Genomic DNA, 25973 nt, shown 5'->3' with positions numbered 1-25973 from the left:
AGGGAATTCCTCTCTCCCAAGACCTCATAAAAATGCTCTGCAAACCTGCAGACCTGTTTCTGGGGGTCAGAGATCGGATAACCGTTGTTTCCCTAAAGGATGGTAATAGGTAAGGCGCTGAAAGTAACCTTGTGGATGGAATTAAGGAGTGATTTGTGATTGCAGCCACTGAGGCAGATTCCATCTCATCAATAACCATTCATCCTTGCAGCGTCACATGGCTGTCCAAACCTCCGAGCGAAGGCTGTGATAAGCCTCCTCATTCTCCAATGTTGGATGTTGTAGACGATGGGAGTGGGCATGTCGCTTTCTCTCATTCAGCTGGGACACCTCTTTCAGCCAGGGTCTCTGGCGAAGTCTGGACTGCATACCCAATGGAACTATTGCAGCTGCATAAGCCACCATCCTGAAAATCACCCATTTCCCCTCACTACGTGCAACATATAGTCAAGTCCTGAAATTGTTTTCAGGGCTCTACGACACATTTGACCACTACTGAGTCATGACATAACCAACACGGTGGTGTGTAGCATAGTATCGATAAGGCTCGATTATTGCAACTCAGCACGAATAATAATTCATTAATATTTATAATACGCATTCCATCCTAGGATCTCAATGTGCAATATAACATAATTAGAATAACAACTGTTCATTTCAGAAGTAATAAAAAAAGGAAATGTAAATAAATAAAAAATGAATGAAAGATACTCTATGGGTCTTCCGGAAATAAAACATTATAAAGCAGCAGCGTGTACAAAATTATCTGGCACGTATCTTAACGGGTACTGTAAAATTCAACTATGTCCGTCCAGTACTCGCTGAGTTGCATTGGCTTCCGGTTCCTGAACAAATAGTTTCAAGTTTCATTTATTAGGTATAGCCCTGTGAGCCATGCGGCTCTTAAGTCGGGTGCAACCGCAACAAACAAAATTTGAACACAGAACATCTTAAAGCGACAATGCGTAACAGAAACATCCTGGAATAAACCAGCAAATATTCCACACAAAAAAACATGTTAAAACGCTGTGTTAAAATCAATGTGGTGCAAGCCAACAACAACAACCATAAGACAATTTAGATTAACCATATGTTTTCGAATCACCAAAATAAAGCTGTAAAAACAATGTAACAACAGTAATCATAGGAACTGTGATTTTAAATTTAACAATAAACGATATACATAACACGTACGACAAAATAACTGCAGCCATAGCTGGCAGCACGACACTCCCAGTGTATGATGTGTGAGTGAGTCAGCAGCAGCGTGAGTGAGTGTATGATGTGCGCGTCAGCGTATGATGTGCGAGTCAGCGTATGAAGAGTGAGTCAGTGAATGATGTGTGAGCGAGTGTATGATGTGTGAGCGAGTCAGTGGCAGTGTGAGTGAGTGTATGATGTGTGAGTCAGCGCACGATGTGTTAGTCAGCGCATGATGAGTGAGTCAGTGTATGATGTGCGAGTGAGCCAGCAAACAATAAGTGAACCTGTGTATGATGAGTGAATGGGTCAGTGGTTGTGCGAGTGTATGATGTGTGAGTGAGTCAGTGTATGATGTGTGAGTGAGCCAGTGTATGATGTGTGAGTGAGCCAGTGTATGATGTGTGAGTGAGTCAGTGTATGATGTGTGAGTGAGTCAGTGTATGATGTGTGAGTGAGTCAGTGTATGATGTGTGAGCCAGTGTATTATGTGTGAGTGAGCCAGTGTATGATGTGTGAGTGAGCCAGTGTATGATGTGTGAGTGAGTCAGTGTATGATGTGTGAGTGAGTCAGTGTATGATGTGTGAGCCAGTGTATGATGTGTGAGTGAGCCAGTGTATGATGTGTGAGTGAGCCAGTGTATGATGTGTGAGTGAGTCAGTGTATGATGTGTGAGTGAGTCAGTGTATGATGAGTGAGTCAGTGTATGATGTGTGAGTGAGTCAGTGTATGATGTGAGTGTGAGTCAGTGTATGATGAGTGAGTCAGTGTATGATGTGTGAGTGAGTCAGTGTATGATGTGAGTGTGAGTCAGTGTATGGTGTGAGTGAGTCAGTGTATGATGTGTGAGTGAGTCAGTGTATGATGAGTGAGCCAGTGTATGATGTGTGAGTGAGTCATTGCATGGTGTGTGAGTGAGTCAGTGTATGATGTGAGTGTGAGTCAGTGTATGGTGTGAGTGAGTCAGTGCATGATGTGTGAGTGAGTCAGTGTATGATGTGTGAGTGTGAGTCAGTGCCGGCTCCCTCTGCTTGCGCCGTCGCCCCGCCCCCCCCTGACTCCGTCGGCCCCCCCCAGCTCCGTCGCCCCCCCCCCAGCTCCGTCGCCCCCCCCCCGGCTCTGTCGCCCCCCCCCAACACCGTCGGCCCCCCCCAGCTCCGTCGCCCCCCCCCCCCCAGCTCCGTCGCCCCCACCCCGGCTCCATCGCCCCCCCGCAGGCTCCGTCGCCCCCCCCCGGCTCCATCGCCCCCCCGCTGGCTCCGTCGGCCCCCCCCCGGGCCGGGCTCCATCGCCCCCCCCCAGCTCCGTCGGCCCCCCCTCCAGCTCTGTCACCCCCCCCAGCTCCGCCACCCCCCTAGCTCCGTCGCCCCCCCCCTGGCTCCGTCGCCCCTCCCTGGCTCCGTCGCCCCCCCCCCGGCTCCGTCGCCCCCCCCCCGGCTCTGTCGCCCCCCCCCCCGAGACCGTCGGCCCCCCCCAGCTCCGTCGCCCCTCCCTGGCTCCGTCGGCCTCCCCCAGCTCCGTCACCCCCCCCCTGGCTCTGTCGCCCCCCCCCCCAGCTCCGTCGCCCCCCCCCCCGGCTCCGTCGCCCCTCCCTGGCTCCGTCGGCCCCCTCCCGGCTCTGTCGCCCCCCCCCCCAGCTCCGTCGGCCCCCCCCCGGCTCCATCGCCCCCCCGACTCCGTCGCCCCCCCCCCGACACCGTCGGCCCCTCCCTAGCTCCGTCGGCCCCCCCCTGGCTCCGTCGGCCCCGCCCCCACCTCCGTCGGCCCCCCCCTGGCTCCGTCGGCCCCCCCTGGCTCCGCCGGCCCCCCCCGGCCCCCCCGGCTCCGTCGGCTCCCTCGGCGCCCTCACAAACGGTCCCACCAGCCGCTGCTGTGAGTGCACCCCGGGAGCGCCCCGGGAGCGCGCCTCAGGCTCTGGTGAAGGGGGCGGGGTCGCACTCATTATACACAAAGTGCTTGCCACAAATTAACTTCAATAATTTGCTGATCTCGTCAAGGAACATAAACCATCACGTGAACTCCGGTCATCTCCGCAGAAGCGGCTTTTGGCTGGTCATCGATCAAATATGGTCACTGTATCACGCACTTTAAGATGTGCTTCTGCAGCCATCTCGAACGCTCTTGCTTTCCATATTAGGAAGCCATTGGAGCTATGCACTTTTAAATTTGGAATGCAAACTTTTTTTAACTGTTCTTTGTGTCTAGTTTGTTTTCCTTCCCCCGCACCTCCGATGGTTGGCTACATACGCTCGAAAATAATTTCAACATACATGCATGCCTACCACAGGTGCAAGCGATGTGGAAATTCCTGCTTGCAACTATCCTCAGCAAGCTGAGACCAGGTTACCGTGGGTTTCAAAGGGTTCCTATATAGGCATCCATCATCGGAGTGGAAGAATTGCAGGTGCATCTTACAAATATACAGAAGCTCCTTGGAGACATCCATTTTCAGGGGAGTAAAGCTTTATTTTTCCGAACTTTTATACAGTCCGAGTGTAACAACTGCCACACTCGTAATTGCTATGGCTGTCTTCAGCCCCGATGGTTTCCACTAAGTGGGTTCCCGAACAGTCAGTCCCGATGGTTTCCACCAAGTTGATTCTGGAACAGTCAGCCCCAATGGTTTCCATTAAGTTTATCTTAAACAGTCGACCCCAATGTCGTCCAATCCTGGTCTTTGATTAGTCCCCAAGCAAGCATCCTGACTGCGGACTGTTGTATATGTGAGTTATGAAAATTTGTTGAAAATAATAAAAATATAATGAAATTTGAAATTTGCACAATTTATCCGAAATTATGTTAATTGGTGTAATTATGCATATAAATTATGCTAATTCGAGAGATAATCGTATTATTTTATGCGAGTGGGTGTCGTTATGATAATGCAGGTCGTTATGATAATCGGGCCCAGCCTCGGTGACGAAGGTTGGTTATCAATTGGAACAATGCAATTAATCGTATGCAGTTATGCAGGTGTTGTGAGCGTGAATGAGAGAGTCAAATTGACTTCATTGTTTAACTCCGTATTATCAATAAGGATACGATTATTCTCGCTTTAACATTCATTGATTATGTGTGTTCGTGTGCTTATGATAGGTCCACCAGGTTCAGATCTCAATCGCAGAACAATTTTTTTGCGGAATTTCAGAAATAATCACACACAACCCTTCTGCTTTAATCAATTTTATTCTCTAGCTAAACTTTAATTTTGGATAATATGAGAACTCTCAATCTCAGAATTTCAACACAGCATTAACACGGTAACCATCACGATTGCGTTGTTTCACTTTGATTCATTCCCCCCCGCATAGCGTGAGCAGTTGGTGAGAGAGAGAGATGCTAAGAACATGCATATACTATCCTAACAAAAACCTTAACCTTATAATATGCAAATTCGTATTTGAAAATTGCCCACCCAGTACCACATCCATTCATAGACCTTCCCGTCAATTCTTATCACGTTGTTTCACTTTGGGTATCGGCAATTAATTCTTATGCAATGCAACACGAACATATGAGAAATATGAATGAAGTCCTTAAAATTATGCGACGGTATTCATACGAAAAACAATCAAACAATTATTATTCCTAAAGGCACAAATGTGCGTTAATGGATTCGTTGGCAAGATTATGCCATTGAAAAAAAACATACGACTGATTTGCTTCTAAATGACCTTATCCACGTAACTAAATGGCAGCTGTGTTTTTCGTTATCAATTGATTTTTAATGCACCACCTTGGAGTGGCAACCCTTCTTGATTATCCCGATACGTGTATCGTGTGTCTACTTTATCACTGGTTCAATTCTTTGCGTAAAGCAGACGCCGAGGTTGGCATCTCCTGTGTCAAAAATGTGTTTGTTCCCTGCGGAGCGGTGGGGGTGTGAGGGTGAGAGTGTGGAGGAGGGGGCATACGAACAGGCTGTCACAGTTTATGTCCACAGCTGGCTGGAAGAGTCGGCACGATGCTCCCCGTCGTCGCGCGATGATGGGTGTTGAATGCGGGCACGCTGCCCTCTCCTGGTGCTGCTCGAACGCTCTCAGCACTGGTGGCGCGCGGTGGCGCGAAGTGGCGCTGGTGGCGCGAACATTGGCGTTGGTGGCACGAACAGTGGCGCTGGTGGCGCGCTGTAGCGCGCGCTGGCACTGGTGGCGCACTCTGAAGTGGCGCGCAGTGGTGGCGCTGGTGGCCCCAACAGTGGCGTTGGTGGCACGAACAGTGGCGCGCTGTAGCGCGCGCTGGCGCTGACACTCTTGCTGGTCCGCTGCTGGATGAGCCAAGTCGCACGCGCTCTCTCTGTTGAGATGTCCGAGCGCTCTCAGCTGATTCGTTGGCAGCAGCAGGCTTTCTTCACTGCTGTAGTAGCTGAGTCGGCACCACGCTTGGCCGCTGGTTCGTTGACTCTTTTGTTTGTTTGCGCTGGACGCTCTGCTTTTCCGCTGCTGGATGGCTGGCACTTGATGTAGGAATACGTTTTGAGTGATACTTCGTTCCTCAGCCCGAACTCACTTTCGTTGATACATCGTGACTCAGCGATCCTCGCTACTCAGCGAGACTCGCGCTCCTTGGAGCCGGCCGTTCGCTGCGACAGCTCGTGCCTTGTCGAACTTCTTGAACTGTTGATCTGTCTTGACTGAACTTTTGAAATGATGGTTGGACCGTTATATATAAAAAAAAAATTCTCCGCTCCGCGCAGTCAAGGGGGAGGGGGGGGCGTGGCCTGTGTGTGTGTGTACGTGCATGTGTGTGGCATTCCACAAGCCATACGATCCTAGGGGGGGGAGGGGGCAACCCTCTTTCTTTGACTGGTTTTATTGTTGTTTATTACTCATCTCCTGGATTTTCTGATTTAATGGCCCTGTTACGATGGGCATTTGGTTTTCTGTGTGACTGGCTTACGTTTTTCATTCATTAATTTTGTCACAAAAAAAGACATATATAACGGCAAAAATTATTGTTAATCTTAATTTTGGAAAAGGCTTATATATACAACAGGACTCACTCCCCCTTATATACTTGCTCAGCCCCAACCCTATCGGACAGTGTCCCTCCCCCCACTTTACCGTAAAATGTGTGTCCTTAATTGAATTCTTACAGTGCCTTCCGGCCACCTATTTCCAATAATCTCCATGGGCGCCTTCCAAAAACCTTCTTTTGTTTGAAGCTTGGCTATAAGAATAAGTCAACATTATAGACTGCAGTATCCCTTATTTTATTTCTTATTGTATCTTTCTATCTACATGAGCTCCTGCAGTCACGAAAGCTCAAGTCCAAACTAAGCTATACCTCCAACCTCCGGATATCGAAGTATAACTTGAGAATAAAACACCGATCCCTGGCGACACGGACTGAGAACAAAGCATAGCAAAACCCACGGAATAGTGGTGGTAACAACGAGGAGCATTACGAATCTTGGTTAAACATAAACCAAATAATAACCACGAGATATTCGACCGGGGGTAACTCAAAATAGATACAAGAAAAATAGGTCAAACACACAAGACCAGATAATATGTATTTCATGGAATCAGAGCCTCCCCAGCCGCCTTTGTCTCCCAACAATGTGACACAACACATGATAGTAATACATACATATGAAGGGGGAGTGCCTCCCCTCAATTTAGCAAACATGGTGATCGAAAACAGTCAGTCAAAGGTCAAAAAGGGGGGGGGGGACCAGGCGGCTGCCACGGGAGCAGGACGGTGACAGAGGGCATCTGTTTTCTTTTTCTATCTCGCAAGAGACGCGGAGAGAGTGGAGAGAATTTCAGATATAACCAACGACACAGATCATGCAAGTGTAGTGCTACGACAAGCGATGGAGAGTACTGCGACGGGCAGGCTCCGGGGCATGGCCTCGACATTAGCAATGGGTGTCGTGTCTCGCAGAGAAGAGAGGCGAGGTGATGCTCGGTGCTGAGTTCGGCATGGACCAACAGAGTATCGCTGAAAGTTTCATTCTACATTTATCTAGATGTTTTGAGTCGCTTGCAGAGGCAAGGATTGCGATAAGTTATATTGTACTAAGCTATCAGAGTTGTGTAAGAAGTGTGCGAATACAATTTACAAGTTTTGAGAGTGAGTGCCAGCTCCCACGAGCAGCTGCGATCGGCAGGCACCGAGAACCTGCCCCCCGTGACTGGCACATCGTCAACGAGCTGCAGCAGCAGAAGCTACGAGTCTACGAAGTCAACGCAAAGAGTTGAGTTCTGCAAGCAGCAAGCTCCGGGGTGGGACTCTGCAATAAACCAAAGATGGCGAGGCTTGCCGAGTAGCGATGTGTCACCGAACACGAGTTCGGCGCTGACAGAAGAAGTATCGCTCAAGTTATTCTACACTGAGTGTCAGCTCCCACCCGGCATTAGCACGATCAAGGAGAGAGATAGAGTGGCGAGCAATGACAAGCAATCAACCGGGAGAAAGGGCGGAAAGCGCCAAGCATCGACCCAACCAGCATCACAGAGAACCAGCTGCACGTGCAATCGGGCATCGCCAGAGAGCACGGAGCCGGAGAGAGCGCGCAGCAGCGCCACCAGCGCTACCGAGCAAGGGTGTCAGCTGCCAGCAGACAAGCGATCTGCCGACTCGGCTCATCCAGCAGGGGAAAGAGCCTGACCAGCCACCCGTGAGGAAGAGGAGAGCGCCGGCGAGGGCGCCGTGGGTTCGACTCACACCGACCAGCACCAGCTGAGAACCAAGACAAGAGTGAGGAACGGCGACCAGCGGACTAGCTGCGGGCGCTATCTGACGACGGAATCATTGCGCACCGCCGACGGCGAGCATCGTGCCGACGCTTTCATCTAGCAGTGGACAGAAACTGCGGCTGCCTCAAAGAGAGCGAGGAAGCTGTTTGCATGACACGCCCACACTCACACACTACAACGCATTGCCCGGCGTCTGCTTTACGCAACGAATTGGTCAAAGAAAATACGCACACAACACGCATATCGGGACTAATAAGATTGTTCCAAAAGTTATCTTTGTCTTTCAAGAAGGGTTGCCATTCCAAGGTGGTGCGATAAATATCAACTGATCGTGAAATGCATTGCTGCCCTCCGAGTTACATGAATACGATTGTTAGAAGTATTTTAGTCATTCATTTTCGTTAATTGCATAATCTTGCCAATGAATTAATGGATAACTACCCTTGCTTTAGGAACATGTTCCTTCATTACTGTTTGTATGAATATTGTTACATTCATTTGAAGGACTTTTGTCCTTTCGCCGTATATGCTCGCATTACTCTGAGGAATTAATCGATTGTTCTGTTACCCAGTTGAACAATGTATTCATTGAGAGTTAATTGTACGGATCAATGAGGAGAACATCTCCAGGAGTTCTGTGTTGATAGTTCATAGTTAGTTCATAGTTCATTTATTTGGTATAGCCCTGTGAGCCATTCGGCTCTTGAATCGGGTGCAACCGCAACAAACAAAAACATGAACAAGAAAACATCTTAAAGTGATTATGTGACTGTGCAAACAGAAAAATCCAGGAAAAAAAACATCAAAATATTCCTGAAATAGCACCGTACACCAACGCTGTGTGCAAAAATCCCAGTGGGATGCAAGTTAAATAACAACAACAACCACAAGACAACTAAGATTAAGGCCATCAGTCTAACTCCGTACTACAATAAACAAAAACATGGCCAAAACAAAAAAATGTTTTCGAAATCACCAAAATAAAAGCCATAAATGCAATGTAACAGTGATCATAGGGACTGTGACCGAATTTTTAACAATAAACTACATAAATAAATTGTAACACCAAAATCTAGAGCCATATTTTAGGCCACTGAATAGCAGTGGCAGCTAGGGGTGTACAACTCCTCTAAAGCAGTTTTGAGTGAAGATCTCATAGGTAGTGATTCAAGTTGCAGTTTATTGGCAATAGCATTCCAGACCCTGGGGGCATCAATAGCAAAGGCCCTTCCTCCAATTTTTGTATGGCAATAGGCAATGTGAAGCTGGTAAATGAGCGAAGACCTGAGGTCAAATTTGTTCTTTGAAACAGAGAGGAGATCCAGTAGGTAGTAAGTTTGACCCAATGTAGAGATCACAGTGGTGAGTCCTATATGGGCATTTCAATGCAAATCTTAAGGCCGAGTGATAGATGGAATCAAGCTTCTTCAGTACAGTACTTGGGGCATATTTATACACGATGTCGCAGTAGTCAAGTAGAGGCAGTATGGTAGCTTTTATCAATTCCAAACGGAACATTGGGGGGAATCAGTGCTTGTGTCGATACAGAAAACCAATTTTTATTTTGTCTTTTTACCAATATAATCAATGTGATCTTCAAAACTAAGTTTTTAATCCAGGATGACCCCAAGATACTTATAGATCTTGACTTGCTCTATTTGATAATTATTCAAGGAATGTAATTGGGGAAAAATAACTTTCTGCTTTAGTCCCGGTGAGAAGCATAGCACCTTGGTTTTGGAGGTATAAGAGTTTGCATATTAGAGTATTATGTTTTTGATTAGAAATTAAAGTTTTTTTCTTCTTTGGTTCTTTCGGTAAAGTCACGTAGAATGAGAATAAAATAATAAATTAATAAAATAAAATAACACAATAATATTCTCACGACGTTTCGGCCACAACACAAGCGGCCTTCATCAGGTGAAGGGACGAGACTGTCTGGTAGGACAGCGCTGGAGTGAAAGAGCCACGTTCAGATCACGACCTTTAAGCTGTGTGAGAGGAAACAAAGCGCCTTAGAGTCGCGGCATCTCTTCAGAAAGGTGAGAGACTCGATTAGTTGAGCCTTCTTATCCCGGAGTCTGTTGAATGATCTTAAGGATGTGTGGAATCCCTTCCCGTAGAGGCGGTTAAATTTCGATTTAAAGCTTTCGTGACTGCAATTATTCATCTTCTTTGGTTCTTTCGGTAAAGTCACGTAGAATGAGAATAAAATAATAAATTGATAAAATAAAATAACACAATAATATTCTCACGACGTTTTGGCCACAACACAAGCGGCCTTCATCAGGTGAAGGGACGAGACTGTCTGGTAGGACAGCGCTGGAGTGAAAGAGCCACGTTCAGATCACGACCTTTAAGCTGTGTGAGAGGAAACAAAGTGCCTTAAAGTCGCGGCATCTCTTCAGAAAGGTGAGAGACTCGATTAGTTGAACCTTCTTATCCCGGAGTCTGTTGAATGATCTTAAGGATGTGTGGAATCCCTCCCCGTAGAGGCGGTTACATTTCGATTTAAAGCTTCCGTGACTGCAATGATTCATCTTCTTTGGTTCTTTCGGTAAAGTCACGTAGAATGAGAATAAAATAATAAATTGATAAAATAAAATAACACAATAATATTCTCACGACGCTTCGGCCACAACACAAGCGGCCTTCATCAGGTGAAGGGACGAGACTGTCTGGTAGGACAGCGCTGGAGTGAAAGAGCCACGTTCAGATCACGACCTTTAAGCTGTGTGAGAGGAAACAGCGCCTTAGAGTCGCGGCATCCCTTCTAACCGCCTCTACGGGGAGGGATTCCACACATCCTTAAAATCATTCAACAGACTCCGGGATAAGAAGGCTCAACTAATCGAGTCTCTCACCTTTCTGAAGAGATGCCGCGACTCTAAGGCACTTTGTTTCCTCTCACACAGAGAGGAAACAAAGTGCCGCCCAGGGGTGCTGGCATCGCATGAGCGAACACAGTCCCCTGGGAGACAACGGTCATGCGCAACCCGGCATTCAGGACCTGGATGAACGGGTCCTGGTCACTAGCCACCAAGGTCTGGGCGGCAACAAGCTTGAGACCCCTTATCGCGGTGTTAGAGGGCCCAACAAAACCCCATTTTCCGACGTCCCCGGGTCAAGCGGTTTCTGCAAGCGGGGTGGCACCAACATCTTGGTGCCTGGCGGAATTTGCACCGTACGGGCAGCCAGCTCCTGCACCGTGACGCAGGCCGTGCGTAACAGTGTAGGGGAAGGCAGAAACGCCATATTTCGCCCAGAAGGGAGCTCATTACATTCCCTGTCAATTAGGATCTGAATGGGCATTTTAGCGAGAAAGTCTGTTCCCAATAGACAAGGCACGGTGAGGGATGAAGTGACCAAAATAGGGCCGGCCAATTCAATGTCTCCAATCGAAATTTGCGCCCGAATTTGCTGAATTGATCCAAGCGAGTCCCCGTTAGCAGCGTAGCACTGGATGGAAACCGGTTTCCGGGGTCGACACCGAGTGGGAAAAATATTATCAATCAAATCTGAAATGATAGTGGCCGACGCGTCTATGTCGATCATCACGCGAAATTCGACACCCTCTATGGAACCCATGACCACCGAGGATCCCGCGGTCACAGCGACAACCCTATGGGTTAACTCCTACCACTGACCAGGTCAGAGTTCCCTGCAAAACCCGCTGCAGTCCCGTCGCACGTCGTCCGACACCCGGTGAACACGCGTCGCGGCGCAGTGAAGTGTGCACGGTGAATGCAGGGGCCAAACAGGTGAGGTGCCGTGACTCGCCTGTGTCTTCCGTGCCGTCGATGGTGCCCGAGGGTCAGAGGTGCAGTGTCGAGGTGCCTGGCAGTCAGCGGATATGTGGCCACGCAGACCGAAATTGAAGCACGTGACGTCCCACCGCGGAGAGATCCGTCGACGCTGGTGGTCGTCCCGGTGCCGTGGGTGGTCAGCCGACCTCCAGGCAGGTGGTCGTCCCGCAGCGAAGGTGCAGTCGTCATCAGTCGTGCAGGAGGACTCCAAAGTCGATGCGCAGGTGGAGATTCCGGAGTCACGGAGGAACAGCAGATGCCCGTGGATGGCCTTGGCGGCGCGCAGTGAAGACATGTCGTCGTCGTCCGCAGCTTGGATGATGAAACCAAGTTCGCAGGCCAACGCCAACAGCTTCTGGAGGATGAGGGCGTCAATGGCCTCGTTGTCCATACAAGGAAAGGCAGCCCTCGCCATGGAAAGCAAGGCACTGCGAAAGCGAGTGGCGACTCCGACTTTCCCCGCCGACATTCCTCAAAGCGATGGCGACTGTCCGATGGGGGCCTGTAGATTTGCGACATGCGATGGAGCGCCGAGTGCATAGTCGCCCGCTCCGCCTTGGGGATGGTGATGAAGGCTGCGAGAGCGTCATTGTCCAAGGTGGCCAGGAGCGCACGCAGCACCTCTGCCTTGGTCCAGGCCGCCATTTCCTGGTGTGCAAGGAAGCGTCAGTGGAACGCTCCCCAGTTGCCCCCCGCCGCCACAAACTCTTTAAGGACGGGCAGGCGCTGCTGGAAAAATGGCGCCCATCCCGTGTTGAGCAGCCCAGCGTCCACTTGTTTCTTCCCAACCACTGGCATAATGGCGTCCTCCCCAGCCGGTCACTCTGCTAATGACGCGCGGCTGCTGGTTGGTCAGCCCCGCGTATGTCCGCTGCCGATGGCGTGGCGTTCTCCGGTTGGTCCAGGCTGCCCACATGATGCAGCCGACTTCTGGTTCTGGCAGTAACTCTGCCTCCAATGGCTGCATTTTCAAATTGTTCGGCCGGCTCGCCGGCGGGAATGGCCGTTGATGGCATCCCCACTCCGTCCACCACCTCCACTGCTGCACCCCCGCAATTTATCTTCTCCAGGATGGAGGCCGTGGCATGGAGCAGTTCAGCGAGGGGGAGTGTGCAGCTCGGACCGCCCCTCCCGGCGCCGGCGAGCTGTCCGCCAGCTGGGGCGTTAGCTGAGCGGGGGTACAGCTCCGCCATCCTCCGTAGCGAATGCCGTTGCAGCAGCTGAGCCAACGACGTTTTCGCCCGGGCTCAAGGTACGAATTTTACTCCTGGTTTCCATAATTTGTCCACTTCTGACATCAGTTGTAGCGGGTCATAAACAAGGGGAGACACCAGTTGAGGCACCACACAATATTTATTTAACACTCTACTTCTTACAGGGTCCCTAACACAAGGGGTAGCGGCCCCTTCACCTGATACCTGGGGAGGTATGGCCTCCGGACAACACGGGCCTAACACTGGCACCCCGCTAATTCCCCATTCTCTGGCTAGGGGCCCTAGGGGAGGGTATGCTGACCCAACCATGCCAGGGTCTTCGGGTCTTGGCCGCTGGCCTCACTCAGCTCCGGCCCTTAGAAGGACGACGGAGCTTGGGGTCCAGGTTCCTATCTTCCAGTGTCCTATCTTCCCCTGACCACTGGCCTCACTGAGCTCTGGCCCTTAGAAGGACGGCAGAGCTTGGCGTCCAGGGTCCTATCTTCATCCCAGGTCTTCAGTCTTCAGCTTGGAGGTGACTGACTCTATCGTTCAAAGGACCGACTTATATACAGGTCCGGGACTTGCTCCGCCCTGGCCACGCCTTCCTTCCAGAACCTTCCACCAGGTCCTGGAAGGGTGACGTTATCCCCCAATCCCCCCTTCCGGGGTTTGGGGATTGTGTCCCAGGATCCGTTATCCCAGAGATCACCGTTGGCCCCTTTGGCCATAGTCCTTTAACATTGGCGTAGTCACTCTTCCGCCCCCCGCTGACAACATGGGAAGTGCGGAATAACACCTCTACAGATATAACTGCTCGACCCGAGCTATTAATGCTCTCACATTTGCATTGGCCCTCTAATGTTGGCTTTTTGGCGTTGTTCTCGAGTCTAACAGTGGTGATGAGAGAAGGCCATAAAGGAGCTTGTCTCTGGTGTAGCCAAATTGGTTTCAACGACATGATTATTGAATCACGTTCGTTTGCATGTTTTACAAGTGTGATGATGTGTGGCTAATGCAGAATTGATGATGCCTTGTCATGCGTGTCAATTCGGTGTTTGAACATCTTAACACTGAAGAATTGAGCTTTATGAAGTTGCAAGTTTGTATTTTGCCCTTGAGTAAAGAATTTGCATTCAAATACCAATGGTGCAAACACCATGGAGTTCATGGTACATGACATTGATACTACCCCACCAGCACTCTATGGGCATGCGTCCGTGGTATGAGCACGTTCGCTGTGCGTGCTTGTTCTTTATCAGTTTATGGTGTTTACATTGTTGAGAAACACCCATTCTGGATCAACCTGGTTTCGGGTGTAACTCTATTTTGTTGTAACCTGTCTGTATTTTTCTTTAAAAAGGGGACATTGTGAACAGGCGTTCCATTGTGACTCACAGCATGTGAGGAGAGGTGAGCATTGCTCTACATTTGCCAAGTCGTGGGATTCATTTAAACAATAATTTACCACTCGGGTCAGTGATGTATCATTCTTCTTATATATAAAAGTCTCCTCGCACTGGCGCTTGCGGGGGATTTGGCTCTCTAACGGTGGGCTTTGTCGAAATTTTTTTGCCAGCCAGCATGCCCTAAGCCCCGCGGTGGGAATAGGCTATTCCTTTTTCACGTCCATCACCTTTAAATTAGTAAAATTAGCGATTTAGTGCGATTATGCTATACCAATTCACGCCAATTGCGTGGGGGGGGGACCCTGCCAAGTGATGCGCGTTCGGTCCAGCTCACGGGGGACATTTTATTTTACGCGTTTAACATGCAATACATTCACACATAACACTGCGGATATTTCTTCACAGTGTGATGTCCTCTTCGCCCCCCCAACACGATGCGTGCAGTTACTGCTATCAAGTCTGTAGATGTTAATATTATTACAGTGCTTAGATAGCATTATTGTAGTATTATTTTATGATTTAAAGCTTTCGTGACTGCAGGGATTCATATTCTTGGTTCTTTCGGTAAAGTCACATAGAAGGGAAACAACAAAATAATAAAAATATAAAAGAATAAAATTCTCACGACATTTCGACTGCAACACAAGCAATCATCATCAGGTGTGAAAACCACAGCAAGAAAATTTGAAACCACAACAAGAAAATTTGAAAAAAAAATTTACTTGCTGCTGTTTGTACACTTTTTTCAGCTTATTTCTTCTATGCATTTCTATTGTTTCGATTGCTCACATCCCCCTATTTACTGATACGTAGTACTGCGATGCTGATAGCTGTGCCATCATCGGGGATTGCTGTGCACGTCCATGTGTGTGTGTTTGAGTCCATATGTGTGTGCGTGTAGGTCCATGCGTCTGTGTGTAAGTCCATGTGTGTGTCTGTCTTTTTTAGTACGGACAACGCCCGATGTGTGTGTGTGTGTGTACGTCCATGTGTGTATGTGTGTGTCAGTGCAAGTCTGCGTGTTAGTCCATGTGTGTGTATCAATCGCTGTGTGTGTGTTAGTCGATGTGTGTGCATGCCTCCATGTCAGTGTGTAGGTCTATGGGCGTTTGTGTGTCTATCTGTGTCAGTCAATGTGTGTGTGTACGTCCATGTGTATGTGTAGTGGAGTAGAAAATACAGATGGGTAAATTGGCCATATACAGTACATACAAACAGTGTGTAAGGTCGGGCAGGTGATGAAGTCACAGGTGGCGTAAACAAGCCAAAGTAATTAAGGGAGTCAAGGGACGAGGGCTGTGATTGGTCGAGAGGCTGTTAGCGTTAAGTGGCGGCGTCACGGAGTCTGGGCCGTTGGACAGGTGCGGAGCTGGTGGGAAAATGCCAGCGAGGCACGTGGCAATTAATTAAGGCTGATTGGAAAGGGGATAAAAACCCGAGGTGATTTGGACGGCGGGGGAGTTGGCGAGAAGTGGAGACAGCAGCGGGTAGAGAGAGATGCGAAGAGTGGAAGCCGGTAAGTGTTAGTGGGAAATAGATTGAGAGCCGAACCCAGAGGATAATAAATAGCGATAGTGAGAGTTAGCGTTAGCAGAGTGGAGATTACGGTATAGGTAGGTACAGGTGTAGTGGGTTCGAATTAGGTGCACACACGACTCCTTGGGAGGCAACGCTGATTTATTAGAACGGTAAGTAATATAACACTGCACATAAGGTGGTGACCACCAACCTACTCTAGCTAACACATACTTATCAAATACTCTAGCGTGACCCAGCCAGGTGGCTACTGCCAGGTCCGCTGACTGGAGGCTTGACTCCTCTTGGCGTCTTCACGATGCATCTTCGTTCTTGATACGGGCAGCCTCGAACCTCGTGAGGAGGCTGCTTATATGGGCCTCGGCGTGCCCGGGCCCCACCCCGGCCACGCCTCCCTTCGAGAACCCTCTCGAAGCCCCCCTGCTGTCCACGTGCCCTCCGAGGTGCCCCCTAGGCCCCCAGCCCCCACTGGGGTCCAGTCACGTGTCCAGCCGGGGTCACAGAGAGTGCCACGGCCTCACACCACCCTCGTGGCCTCCCGGAGCCCAGAACTGGCCCTGACGTCATTCCCGCCTCCAGCCGGGATGACGTCATGCGTGTGTGTAGACCAGCGTGGTCATAACGCTCCCCCGCATAGTGACGTCACGCTTGTGCGTGTGTACACAGTAGTGATTCTACAATCACTACATCACCCTCCCCCATGTAAAAAAAACAGCCGTCTCGGCTGTGACAATACAGAAAAAAAACAGTGTGCCTCCAACAACAACGTCAACAAACAACCGGCGACCGACAATAATCACCCCGAGAAACATATGTACACACACCGAGAGGAGGGGAAGGGAAGAATGTATGGAATGAGGGGAACCAACAACATGTACACCAAAAGAACTGGTCAACCCACTTATCCCTTAGCACAGCCAATCCGTGTGAATTTGTACGCATGCACCGACATATGAATGTGGCTGCTTGACAACGGTGTAGGCAATCAACAAGGTGTGAGAGTCATGGACAGCGGCCAGTCTTCAAACGAATTCGCGTGGCCGAGCCTCCAGGGGAGGCGAGCACGCTCTCCCTGGAGGTCCTGGGGGAACTTGAAAAAGGCCCAAAAAGGGCACGGCCCCTCCCCAGGAGTTGGGCAACAGGATGAGCAGGAGTGACGTACGGGCGCTCCACTCTCCCCTTCAAGTCCACATCCAGTCAGCATAACCGGCGACTCCAAGGGCGGCAGGTGCAGGAATCCTGTGACAAGAAGAAACCACCTCCTGAGGCACAGCACCACAAGCCCACGCCTCAGCTCGTCGGACACGACAGCCACCCGGCCCAGGGAAGTGGAGATGATCGTATTCCACCCGGCGGAAGAAATAAAAACAAAAATACATAGATTCCGACGCGTTGGATGCACAACCAACACCGGTAAATCAAACCAAAACCACACAACCACCCCATAGATGGCAGGGTCTCACACCGCCCTGTTACCGTTCCACCCCACAGGTGGCAATAGGGCGAAGACCAAAAGTCTAACACCCACCTACAAACACCACTTAACATTCCGGACGTCTCCCTACGTCCCAGGTCACGAAGTCGCACTTCAGGGTCGACCCATGTACTGGCTCAAGGAAGTCACTCTTCAAGGTCGAGCCAGTATGCTGCAACCAAAGGTACAACCGTTGGATGTTGTACAACATCCCGGGTCAAGGAAGTCATGCTTCCAGGTTGACCCGTGTACTGGGCAAAGAAGTCGCACTTCAGCGTTGCCTCAGTATCTACATTTTTTGTAAAAAAATGTTAAATCGACGTGACAAAAAAAAATGCCTGCTCTTGCCCAGAAATGGTTCACACAAATACCCATGCACGTACAAAATGGCGGCCGCATCCCCTGCGGTTTACCGCGCTCGCACAAATTGGCGGCCCCACGCGCGTTTCCCGCGCTCGCACAACTCAGAAGCCCTCCCTTGAAGGCCAACCCAGACATCTCATGCCACTCGCTAGCACCCCCCGCCTTTCCGACGCGCACGTGTCGGCCGTATCGGGGGAATTATAACCCAGTCTCTCTCCAAGACTCGCATCGCAGCATATAGCTGTTCCGACCGAGCTGAGAAGACACAAGAACACCTCTCTCCAGGACTCGCATTGCAGCAATCAGCTGTCCCAACCGGGTTGAGAGGACACACCAACCCCTCTCTCCAAGCCTCGCATTGCAGCATTTAGCTGTACCAACCGAGCTGAGCGAGCAACTCACCACAAGCTCCCTGAGCCTCTGGCTCACTGTCTCAGACGCGCCTCAGAGTGTCTCGATCTCCGGGCCGCCAGGTCAAGCCATCAGCCACAGCATGACGGGACCACACTCTCCGAGCCATGTGAGCGAACTGCCCACTAGGATAGACACGCCACGGAGTGTCTCAATCTCCGGGCTGTCAGGTCAAGCCGTCAGCCACACCATGACGGGACCACACTCGTGTCAACACGCAACAATGACAGGGGGGCAGTCTGGTCAGGATCTTGGGCCCAGATTAGCCACAGCCAGCAGCACAATCCAAATCACTGGCACCATGTCACCATCACAATTTAACGATCCGCAACAAGGATCACAACAATGTACGTCACAACCCGTATCAGTGCAGAGAGACGGTCTATGCAGTACACACAGTCCACACATCGTGATCTCGAGAAAAATCCCATACAATCAACACTTCCTTAACAAATGTGGCACAAGCTATATATTAACAATCACGAACAAAGCTCCATACAAAGCATACATTGTTAACACTCACAAGCAAAGTTTCGCAGTCACACATTGACAACATTCACGAGCGAAGCGCCATACTGTATATCCAAAAACAATCGCGACTCCGCAACGGCAATCAAACAAAGTGTCAACAAATCATTAACCCGGCAATTCACTGGATCTTAACGGAGCCCGAGACCCCCCACATAGCCGAATTAATAATTAACTGGCTCCTTAAGATAACAATCCCGACGCCGTACTTAACACTGTTACAAAGCAGACACACGCACGGGCGCCGCGTCAATCTACCACGCACCCAACCCAACTAACACGCTTCGCAACCCAGCGAGTAAAAAAAACACCTAATCGCAACCCGGCGCACGCAAGATGGGTGAAGTGTGTTTTTAGGGCCGGGTGCATTGTGTCACGACTCGCCTGAGAGGCCGTGAGGAACGGAGGCTGCACTGTGGAACCTGAAGACTCTTGGATGGTGAGCACAGGATGCCACCAAGACGGCCCAAGATCTCCCTCCACAGGCGTTGAGAATGGCGGGAGCGGCGTTTTGGCGGGAACCGCGTCCCGACCGCCCGCCAAGATGGCGGCCGCGCGTGCACCATGCGCGCGCGAATTTCCCGCCCAGGCACCCGCAGCAGCGGCGGCGGCGTCCTCTCTCCTCCAGCTCCGTCGCTCTCTCTCTCGATGGCGGCGAAGCAGCGACGTGATGTGCGTGCTGCTGCCCTGCCTGCAGCGCCATCTCCCTCCTTCACCGAGGCTGCAGAACCCCGGGGCTGCCCCGAAGATGATCGTCTCGCCTCCTCGTCGTGTGAAAGTGAGCAGGTAAGTTGTAGTAATCGTGCACATATTATACTGACTAGGATAACACCTAACGTTATTTATTTTTCCGCAACTTCTGACACCAAATGTAGTGGGTTCGAATTAGGTGCACACACGACTCCTTGGGAGGCAACGCTGATTTATTAGAACGGTAAGTAATATAACACTGCACATAAGGTGGTGACCACCAACCTACTCTAGCTAACACATACTTATCAAATACTCTAGCGTGACCCAGCCAGGTGGCTACTGCCAGGTCCGCTGACTGGAAGCTTGACTCCTCTTGGCGTCTTCACGATGCATCTTCGTTCTTGATACGGGCAGCCTCGAACCTCGTGAGGAGGCTGCTTATATGGGCTTCGGCGTGCCCGGGCCCCACCCCGGCCACGCCTCCCTTCGAGAACCCTCTCGAAGCCCCCCTGCTGTCCACGTGCCCTCCGAGGTGCCCCCTAGGCCCCCAGCCCCCACTGGGGTCCAGTCACGTGTCCAGCCGGGGTCACAGAGAGTGCCACGGCCTCACACCACCCTCGTGGCCTCCCGGAGCCCAGAACCGGCCCTGACGTCATTCCCGCCTCCAGCCGGGATGACGTCATGCGTGTGTGTAGACCCGCGTGGTCATGACGCTCCCCCGCACAGTGACGTCACGCTTGTGCGTGTGTACACAGTAGTGATTCTACAATCACTACACAGGGAGAGTTAGCGATAGACAAGTCCCTGTGTGTGAAGAGATAGACGAGTCACTGTGTGTGAGGAGATCGAGATAGAACCACTGTGTGTGCGGTGAGAGAAGAAGAGACTGTGTGTGGAGACAAGGAGTATGAGCAGACGGTGCTGAGGGTAATTCGAGTGTTCGAGTTGGCGGAGCGCGGAGAGGAGAAATTATAAAGTGTGTGTGTGTGGAACGATGGAAATAAAAGTAAGTGGAAGAAAGGCGATTGTCGTCCGAGTGAATCCAAGGCGATACATATGTAAGTCCATACATGTGTGCGTTTCACTCGATATGTGTGTAAGTCAATGCGTGTGTCTGAGTTTCTGTGTGTGTGTAAGTCGATGTGTTTGTGTGAGTCGATATGTGTGTGTGTGTCAGTCCATGTGCATGTGTTAGTCGCTGTGTGTGCATGCCTCCATGTTAGTCAGTGTTAGTCCATTTCTTTGCGTGTCTGTAGGTCCATGTGTGCGTCTTAGTATGTGCTTTATTGACCTGGTCAAGGCCTATGATACCATCAGTAGGCCTGGCCTCTGGGTTGTTCTTCGTGCTTTCCGAGTCCCTGACCCACTGCTCACGATCCTTAAGGACCTTCATGATGGTGAGCGGCCCCGCGTCAAACTACATGGCCGTCAGTCAGAGCCATGCCCTCTACACCTTGGGGTGCGACAGGGATGTCCTCTGGCTCCAACATTATTTTACATATATTTGGACCACGTAGTTCGTTAAGCCTTCAATGGCTGTACCGGAAGAATTCCCGTCTGGTACAGATACAAAGGGGGGCTGATCGATGCCCGGGTGCGGTCAAGGGATGGCTCCCTATTGGTCAAGCACGTACGTATGCCGATCTGCTAATTTATACTCACTCAGAAGAGGAGTTGGACGCGCTGCTGCTGAACCTGGAGCTTGCCACTAAGGTTGAGCCTTACCATCAGCCCCACCAAAACTAAGCAGCTGCCTGGCTATTTTGTACCATCGGCCAATCCACCCCCACAACTTACAATTAGTGATGGGGCAGTTGTGGAGAAAGTGGGGAGTTTCCCATTCCTGGTCAGTGTGCTCATGACCGGCTCCGGTTTCACAGCAGAGTCTCACTCCGAATCAGTCGAGCGGCATTATCTTTTCATTGGCTGCGTTACACTGTGTGGAAGCTACCTGCTCTCTCACTCCGCACGAACCTCCAGGTCTTCTCGCGCACGGTCATTCCCTCCCTTCTCTATGCTTGCGAAACTTGGACCCCCTTAATGGAACATCTTCGCCGGTGAAAAACATTTAGTCTGGCCTGCCTACGATCCATCCTGGGTTTAACTAGGCTGGATTGTGTGCTAAGCTCACAAATCCTTGACAGATCTGGACTAAGTCCCATTGGTGACCTCCCACGGCAGGCAAGCCTGCGTTGCCTGGGCCATGTAGCCCGCATGCCCAGCCACTTCATGCGTGAACAGCTTTTGTTCCGCCGGATCGAGGGGGCTAAACGGCCGCGGCACGGGCTAGAGAAGATGAAGTGATGTGCAACAGGAGGATCTGGAGCTGAGTTGACTTGTCAATGACTGGTACCAGCGGTGTCAAGATCGGCCTCTGTGGAGGAGGCACATGAAGGACGCTACTGGGCAGTTGGAGACAGTCGCCCTCCAACAACAACGGAGGGCGGAGGAGCGACTCTCAGAACAACGAGCGGAGCGCCGGGTGACTAAAGCACAGCAGGTTGGCACAGTAGAGGCCACAGGTGGTGCATCAGCCAGTGATCTCAGTCAGTCGACCCGTGGCACCTGCGTCTGCCCCGTGACCTCCGGCCAGCGGGCGAATGACACTTCACGTGACCACAAGGTGCACATAGCCTGGCACAAGCATCGTCGTGACGTCAACGCCACTTCGTGGCAAATGGCGGTTGTTGTGTGTACGTGTGTGTGTGTGTGCGTGGCTCTAAGTGCATGTGTGAGTCTATGTACGGCAATGTGTCTATGTGTATGACAGTCCATGTGTGTGTACGTCGATATGTGTCTGTGTACGTCGATATGTGTCTGTGTACGTCCATATGTGTCTGTGTACGTCCATATGTGTGCGCGTCGGTCCATGTGTGTAAGTCCGTGTGTCTTTGTAAGTCCATATGTGTGTGTAGGTCAATACATGTGTCAGTCTATGTATGTGTGTGTTTCTAAAGTCGATGTGTGTGTGCGTGTAAGTCCATGTGTTTCAATGTGTGTGTGGGTACTTACCGCGAGTCATATATAAACGCTAAATATTCCTGGAAGATTAGACGATTTTTTTAAATATAAAAGTTGTTTCCCCCCCCCCCCCCAAGATATGTATTGCATGCTGCACTTCAAGTTGCTCTTACGTTATTTATATTTTAATTTATTTTTAGCGACTCGCTTTTGTCGATTTTGCACTTCTATCGTTGAAATGTTTGTAACTTTACTGACCCGCCCCCTACCGGATATCCGTGAAAAAGAGCTTCATAGCTCATCGGATTCCTCCTCCCCCCTCCTCTTCCTCCCCCACCCTCTCTCCTCCTTTCCCCTCTCTCCTCCTCCCTCCCCACCCTTCCCCTCCCTCCTCCTCCCTACCCCACCCTCCCTCCTCTTCCCTCCCCCTCCCTACCTCCTTCCTCCTCCAGTCGACACAAATATTCTGGTATTTGTACAGAGCGCAGTTTGAGGTGTTGAGCTTGAGCGGCGGACATGGCAGCGGGGTGGCGTTTTCCGCATCTTCTGCTGTGGAGTTTACTCACAGCCCACACGGGTATGTGACTTGCGAATTACGCTTACAAGTTAAACAAACTAAACAAACAAAAAAACATTACTTTCACGCAGTCTCTATAACGCATTGCAATTAGGCATAGCGAGTATACTTATAATTGCAATCAACACGAAAGTATTTTATTAAAGATTAATATTCGTATTTTTTGTGTAGGTGACGCGCAGATCACGACAACATATTCACGTAAGTTACCTCGTTTTGCTGCAGACGTTCAGCATGTTGGGACATTTACAATAGTGTACTAAATGACGATACGAAATGATCATTCGCTTTTTTGTGTGTCTGCAGGAATCAATACGCTTTGGTTCTTTCGGTAAAGTCTACCTACGTGACTTTACCGAAATAACCAAAGAGTAAGTATATAAGTAACAAAATATCTAAGTTAGACACTGCCTCCTTCCACGTGGCCTTGTGGCAGTGTATGCCTTCAGCAGCATTGGTTCAACATAAGCAAATAACTCTAGGCCGGTTTCAACAATCAGTGTCTCATCAGCAGAGCTGGGCTTCGATTGAACCGATGTCTGGTGCGTATTTACAAGGACCCTGTCTATTGGATACGAGTCCTAGTGTGGTGAAAAACTATGATAGCATCGTTTTGCAGAATGTAAATAGGGTCAGAGATGGGAAGGAGGTATCGTCTGCTTATCTGTTTAGATTTGACAGGTCAATATCCTTGACGGTCATCATATTCCAAATGTGAACCGTATGATGCCCGGATTTTTTTTTATAGAGCATCAATCACAAAACATGGTTCACTGACTTGTACAATATTGAATACAGTTTATTTACTACTATAGTTACTCAAGTATTAATCTTTGGTTCTTTCGGTAAAGTCACGTATAAATAAGAAATAATGGAATAACATAATTTTCTTATTTATACGTGACTTTACCGGAAGAACCAAAGATTATTTCCTGCAGTCACGAAAGCTTCGAACCAAGTTTACTCAAGTATGTCAGTGTGTAAAGTGCGTGACGTCACTCCACGTCGACCAGCCTCCCTCATTAATAATCATGAACAGGTTACATCCTAATTTTGATTTGAAGCTTTCGTGACTGCAGGAATCCATACTTTTTGATTTTTTCGGTAAAGTCACGTAGATAGAAAAATAATATATCACGACGTTTCGATCACAACACAAGCAATCGTCATCAGGTGAGACAACTACAGCAAGAAAAAAACTGCTGAAGTAGGCTATGTTCTGCACATGGACCCGCCCCTCATTAATAATCATGAGCGGGTGACGTCACTTAACATGAAGAACCCCCCCACCATTAATAATAATTGGCAAATAGCGTCACTCCACATGGGGGGGCGAGGTGCCTCCTCCCCCCTCCTCGGCATCAACTTATAACCCTCACTACAAAGGCAGAACTCTCACGTCACGCAATCTCCGTAACGCTATTGAGACATAGAAGTAAAAAGGACATCTTGATTAACAAGGGATTATAACCTTTAAATGAAATAAGTCTGTCACCGCGCCGTTACAAATTGCACACTAATGGATGTAATGAATATGTCGCGGTCTGCTTTTCGCTTGAATCTTTCAGATTTACTGCAATACCACCATCCTTGGATGCACTGGCGGAGCCAGTGGGCGGTGGCACGTGCCTAATTTCGATCGGATCATTGGGGTTTGTTAGTAATAAATTGCATTTTGCAACCCCCACTGCCACTGTGTAGCATATTACGTGCCAGGAACTCTATGCGATGATATGACAATAGGTAACGGCAAAGCAGTTATAAGTGACTCAGAATTGTGCGCAGTTGCGTATACAGTACGACTTCCCTGAAGGCACTCGCCTTCAGCAAGCGCGATGCTGATCACACACGGTTCGAAATCAACTCTCGATCGATGGCTGCATCATCGCCGCACATGCATTGAATAAAAAGCAAGGGACAAGTCCTTACTAACAACTCCTATCATTTTTCATTGCTGGAGGGGTTGCCCCCCCTACCTGAAAATAAAATCCTGGCTCCATCATTGCTTGGACAGGCTATAGACTAGTATATAGATACAAAACTTTAAGGGGGGCAGGATAAGTTTCTGTCGCAAGTGTGTATGAAAATGCATCTGGATAATAGAAAACCTGCGCAAGAGCATTGCAAACACACAAAGAACAGGCTTTACCCTTTCCGGCGATAATGCAACAGGAGGTGTTAAATTAAATAACTACGACGTTTCGATTGCAACACAAGCAGTCGTCATCAGGTAGAGAGACAAAACACAGATACGGAGACACACGGTCAGACACACAAGCAGAGAGAGAAAACACAGACACAGAGAAAGACACAACGTAGACACACAGAGACCCAATGCCTATGTGTCGTAGTCTTTAATAGAGAGTGGGGGGGCAGAGAGAGAGGCAGGTCTGCTGGAGCAGAGAAATTAGCATGTCAATGAGTGAGCTGTGTGGAAATCCACCCCGCGGCGGCAGGGGGACAAAGACCCAGCAAGTCTTGTAGAGCCTGGTAAATTTTAGAGAGAGAAATAGGTAGTTTGAGAAAACAAACTTAACAAATCTTTGGAAATGTAATGCAATGCAACGCAGAGAGTTGGCTAACACACAGTTAACGCATAGCCTGGTTGATTAACGTTCTCCAAATTTGAACCACCTCTACGGGGAGGATGCACATTTGTTTTCTCTCTCTCTGTGTGTACAACTGTCAGCAGTAGCAGAACACACGTGCCAACAAGGACACTCAATTGATTTGCATACTGTTGAAGTTTTGTCCAAAACTAGCTGCTACTGCCCAAGACTAATTAGAGAATCTATCGAATTTGAAATAAATCAAAATAACTTTAACCATTCAGATAGCTACCGCCTTAGTGCTGCGTGGAAGAGAATCATCAAATAATGCATTATTTAAATACTTGCCTACAAAGGGTAGTATACTTCATTAGGGATTAAAGTTGGTAGGACTATTTTAATAAACACAATCGACAGGAAGGACAAGTTCAAAGGGCTCGAACAAAGCACATGCATAATGTACGTTGCCTCAGTAACCCCCCCACCCCCCACATTGTGCAAGGGCGCAGAAGTGTGGTCACCACATCTACGCCTCTATATAAGGAAGGAAACAGTAAGACTTCTCCAC

The 25973-nt window shown here is 49.6% G+C and overlaps 1 protein-coding gene across 1 annotated transcript in view; it reads left to right on the top strand.

Annotated features, from left to right (window-relative positions):
• Positions 1-15768: 15768 nt before the first annotated feature.
• Positions 15769-25973, top strand: part of LOC116958570 (scavenger receptor cysteine-rich domain-containing protein DMBT1-like) — a 115221-nt gene continuing 105016 nt past the window's right edge. Inside the window, exons 1-3 of the mRNA XM_032981276.2 lie at positions 15769-15829; positions 22732-22856; positions 23028-23057. Coding sequence (XP_032837167.2) covers positions 22796-22856; positions 23028-23057 — 91 coding nt within the window. The 5' untranslated portion in view covers positions 15769-15829; positions 22732-22795. The remainder of the gene's footprint in view (positions 15830-22731; positions 22857-23027; positions 23058-25973) is intronic.

The sequence above is a fragment of the Petromyzon marinus genome, chromosome 80, assembly GCF_048934315.1.
Source record: "Petromyzon marinus isolate PM22_M1 ecotype Great Lakes invasive population chromosome 80, UKy_Petmar_22M1.pri1.0, whole genome shotgun sequence".
NCBI lineage: Eukaryota > Metazoa > Chordata > Hyperoartia > Petromyzontiformes > Petromyzontidae > Petromyzon > Petromyzon marinus.
Note: the sequence above shows the minus strand (reverse complement) of the source record. Positions and strands in the feature narration are given on the sequence as shown.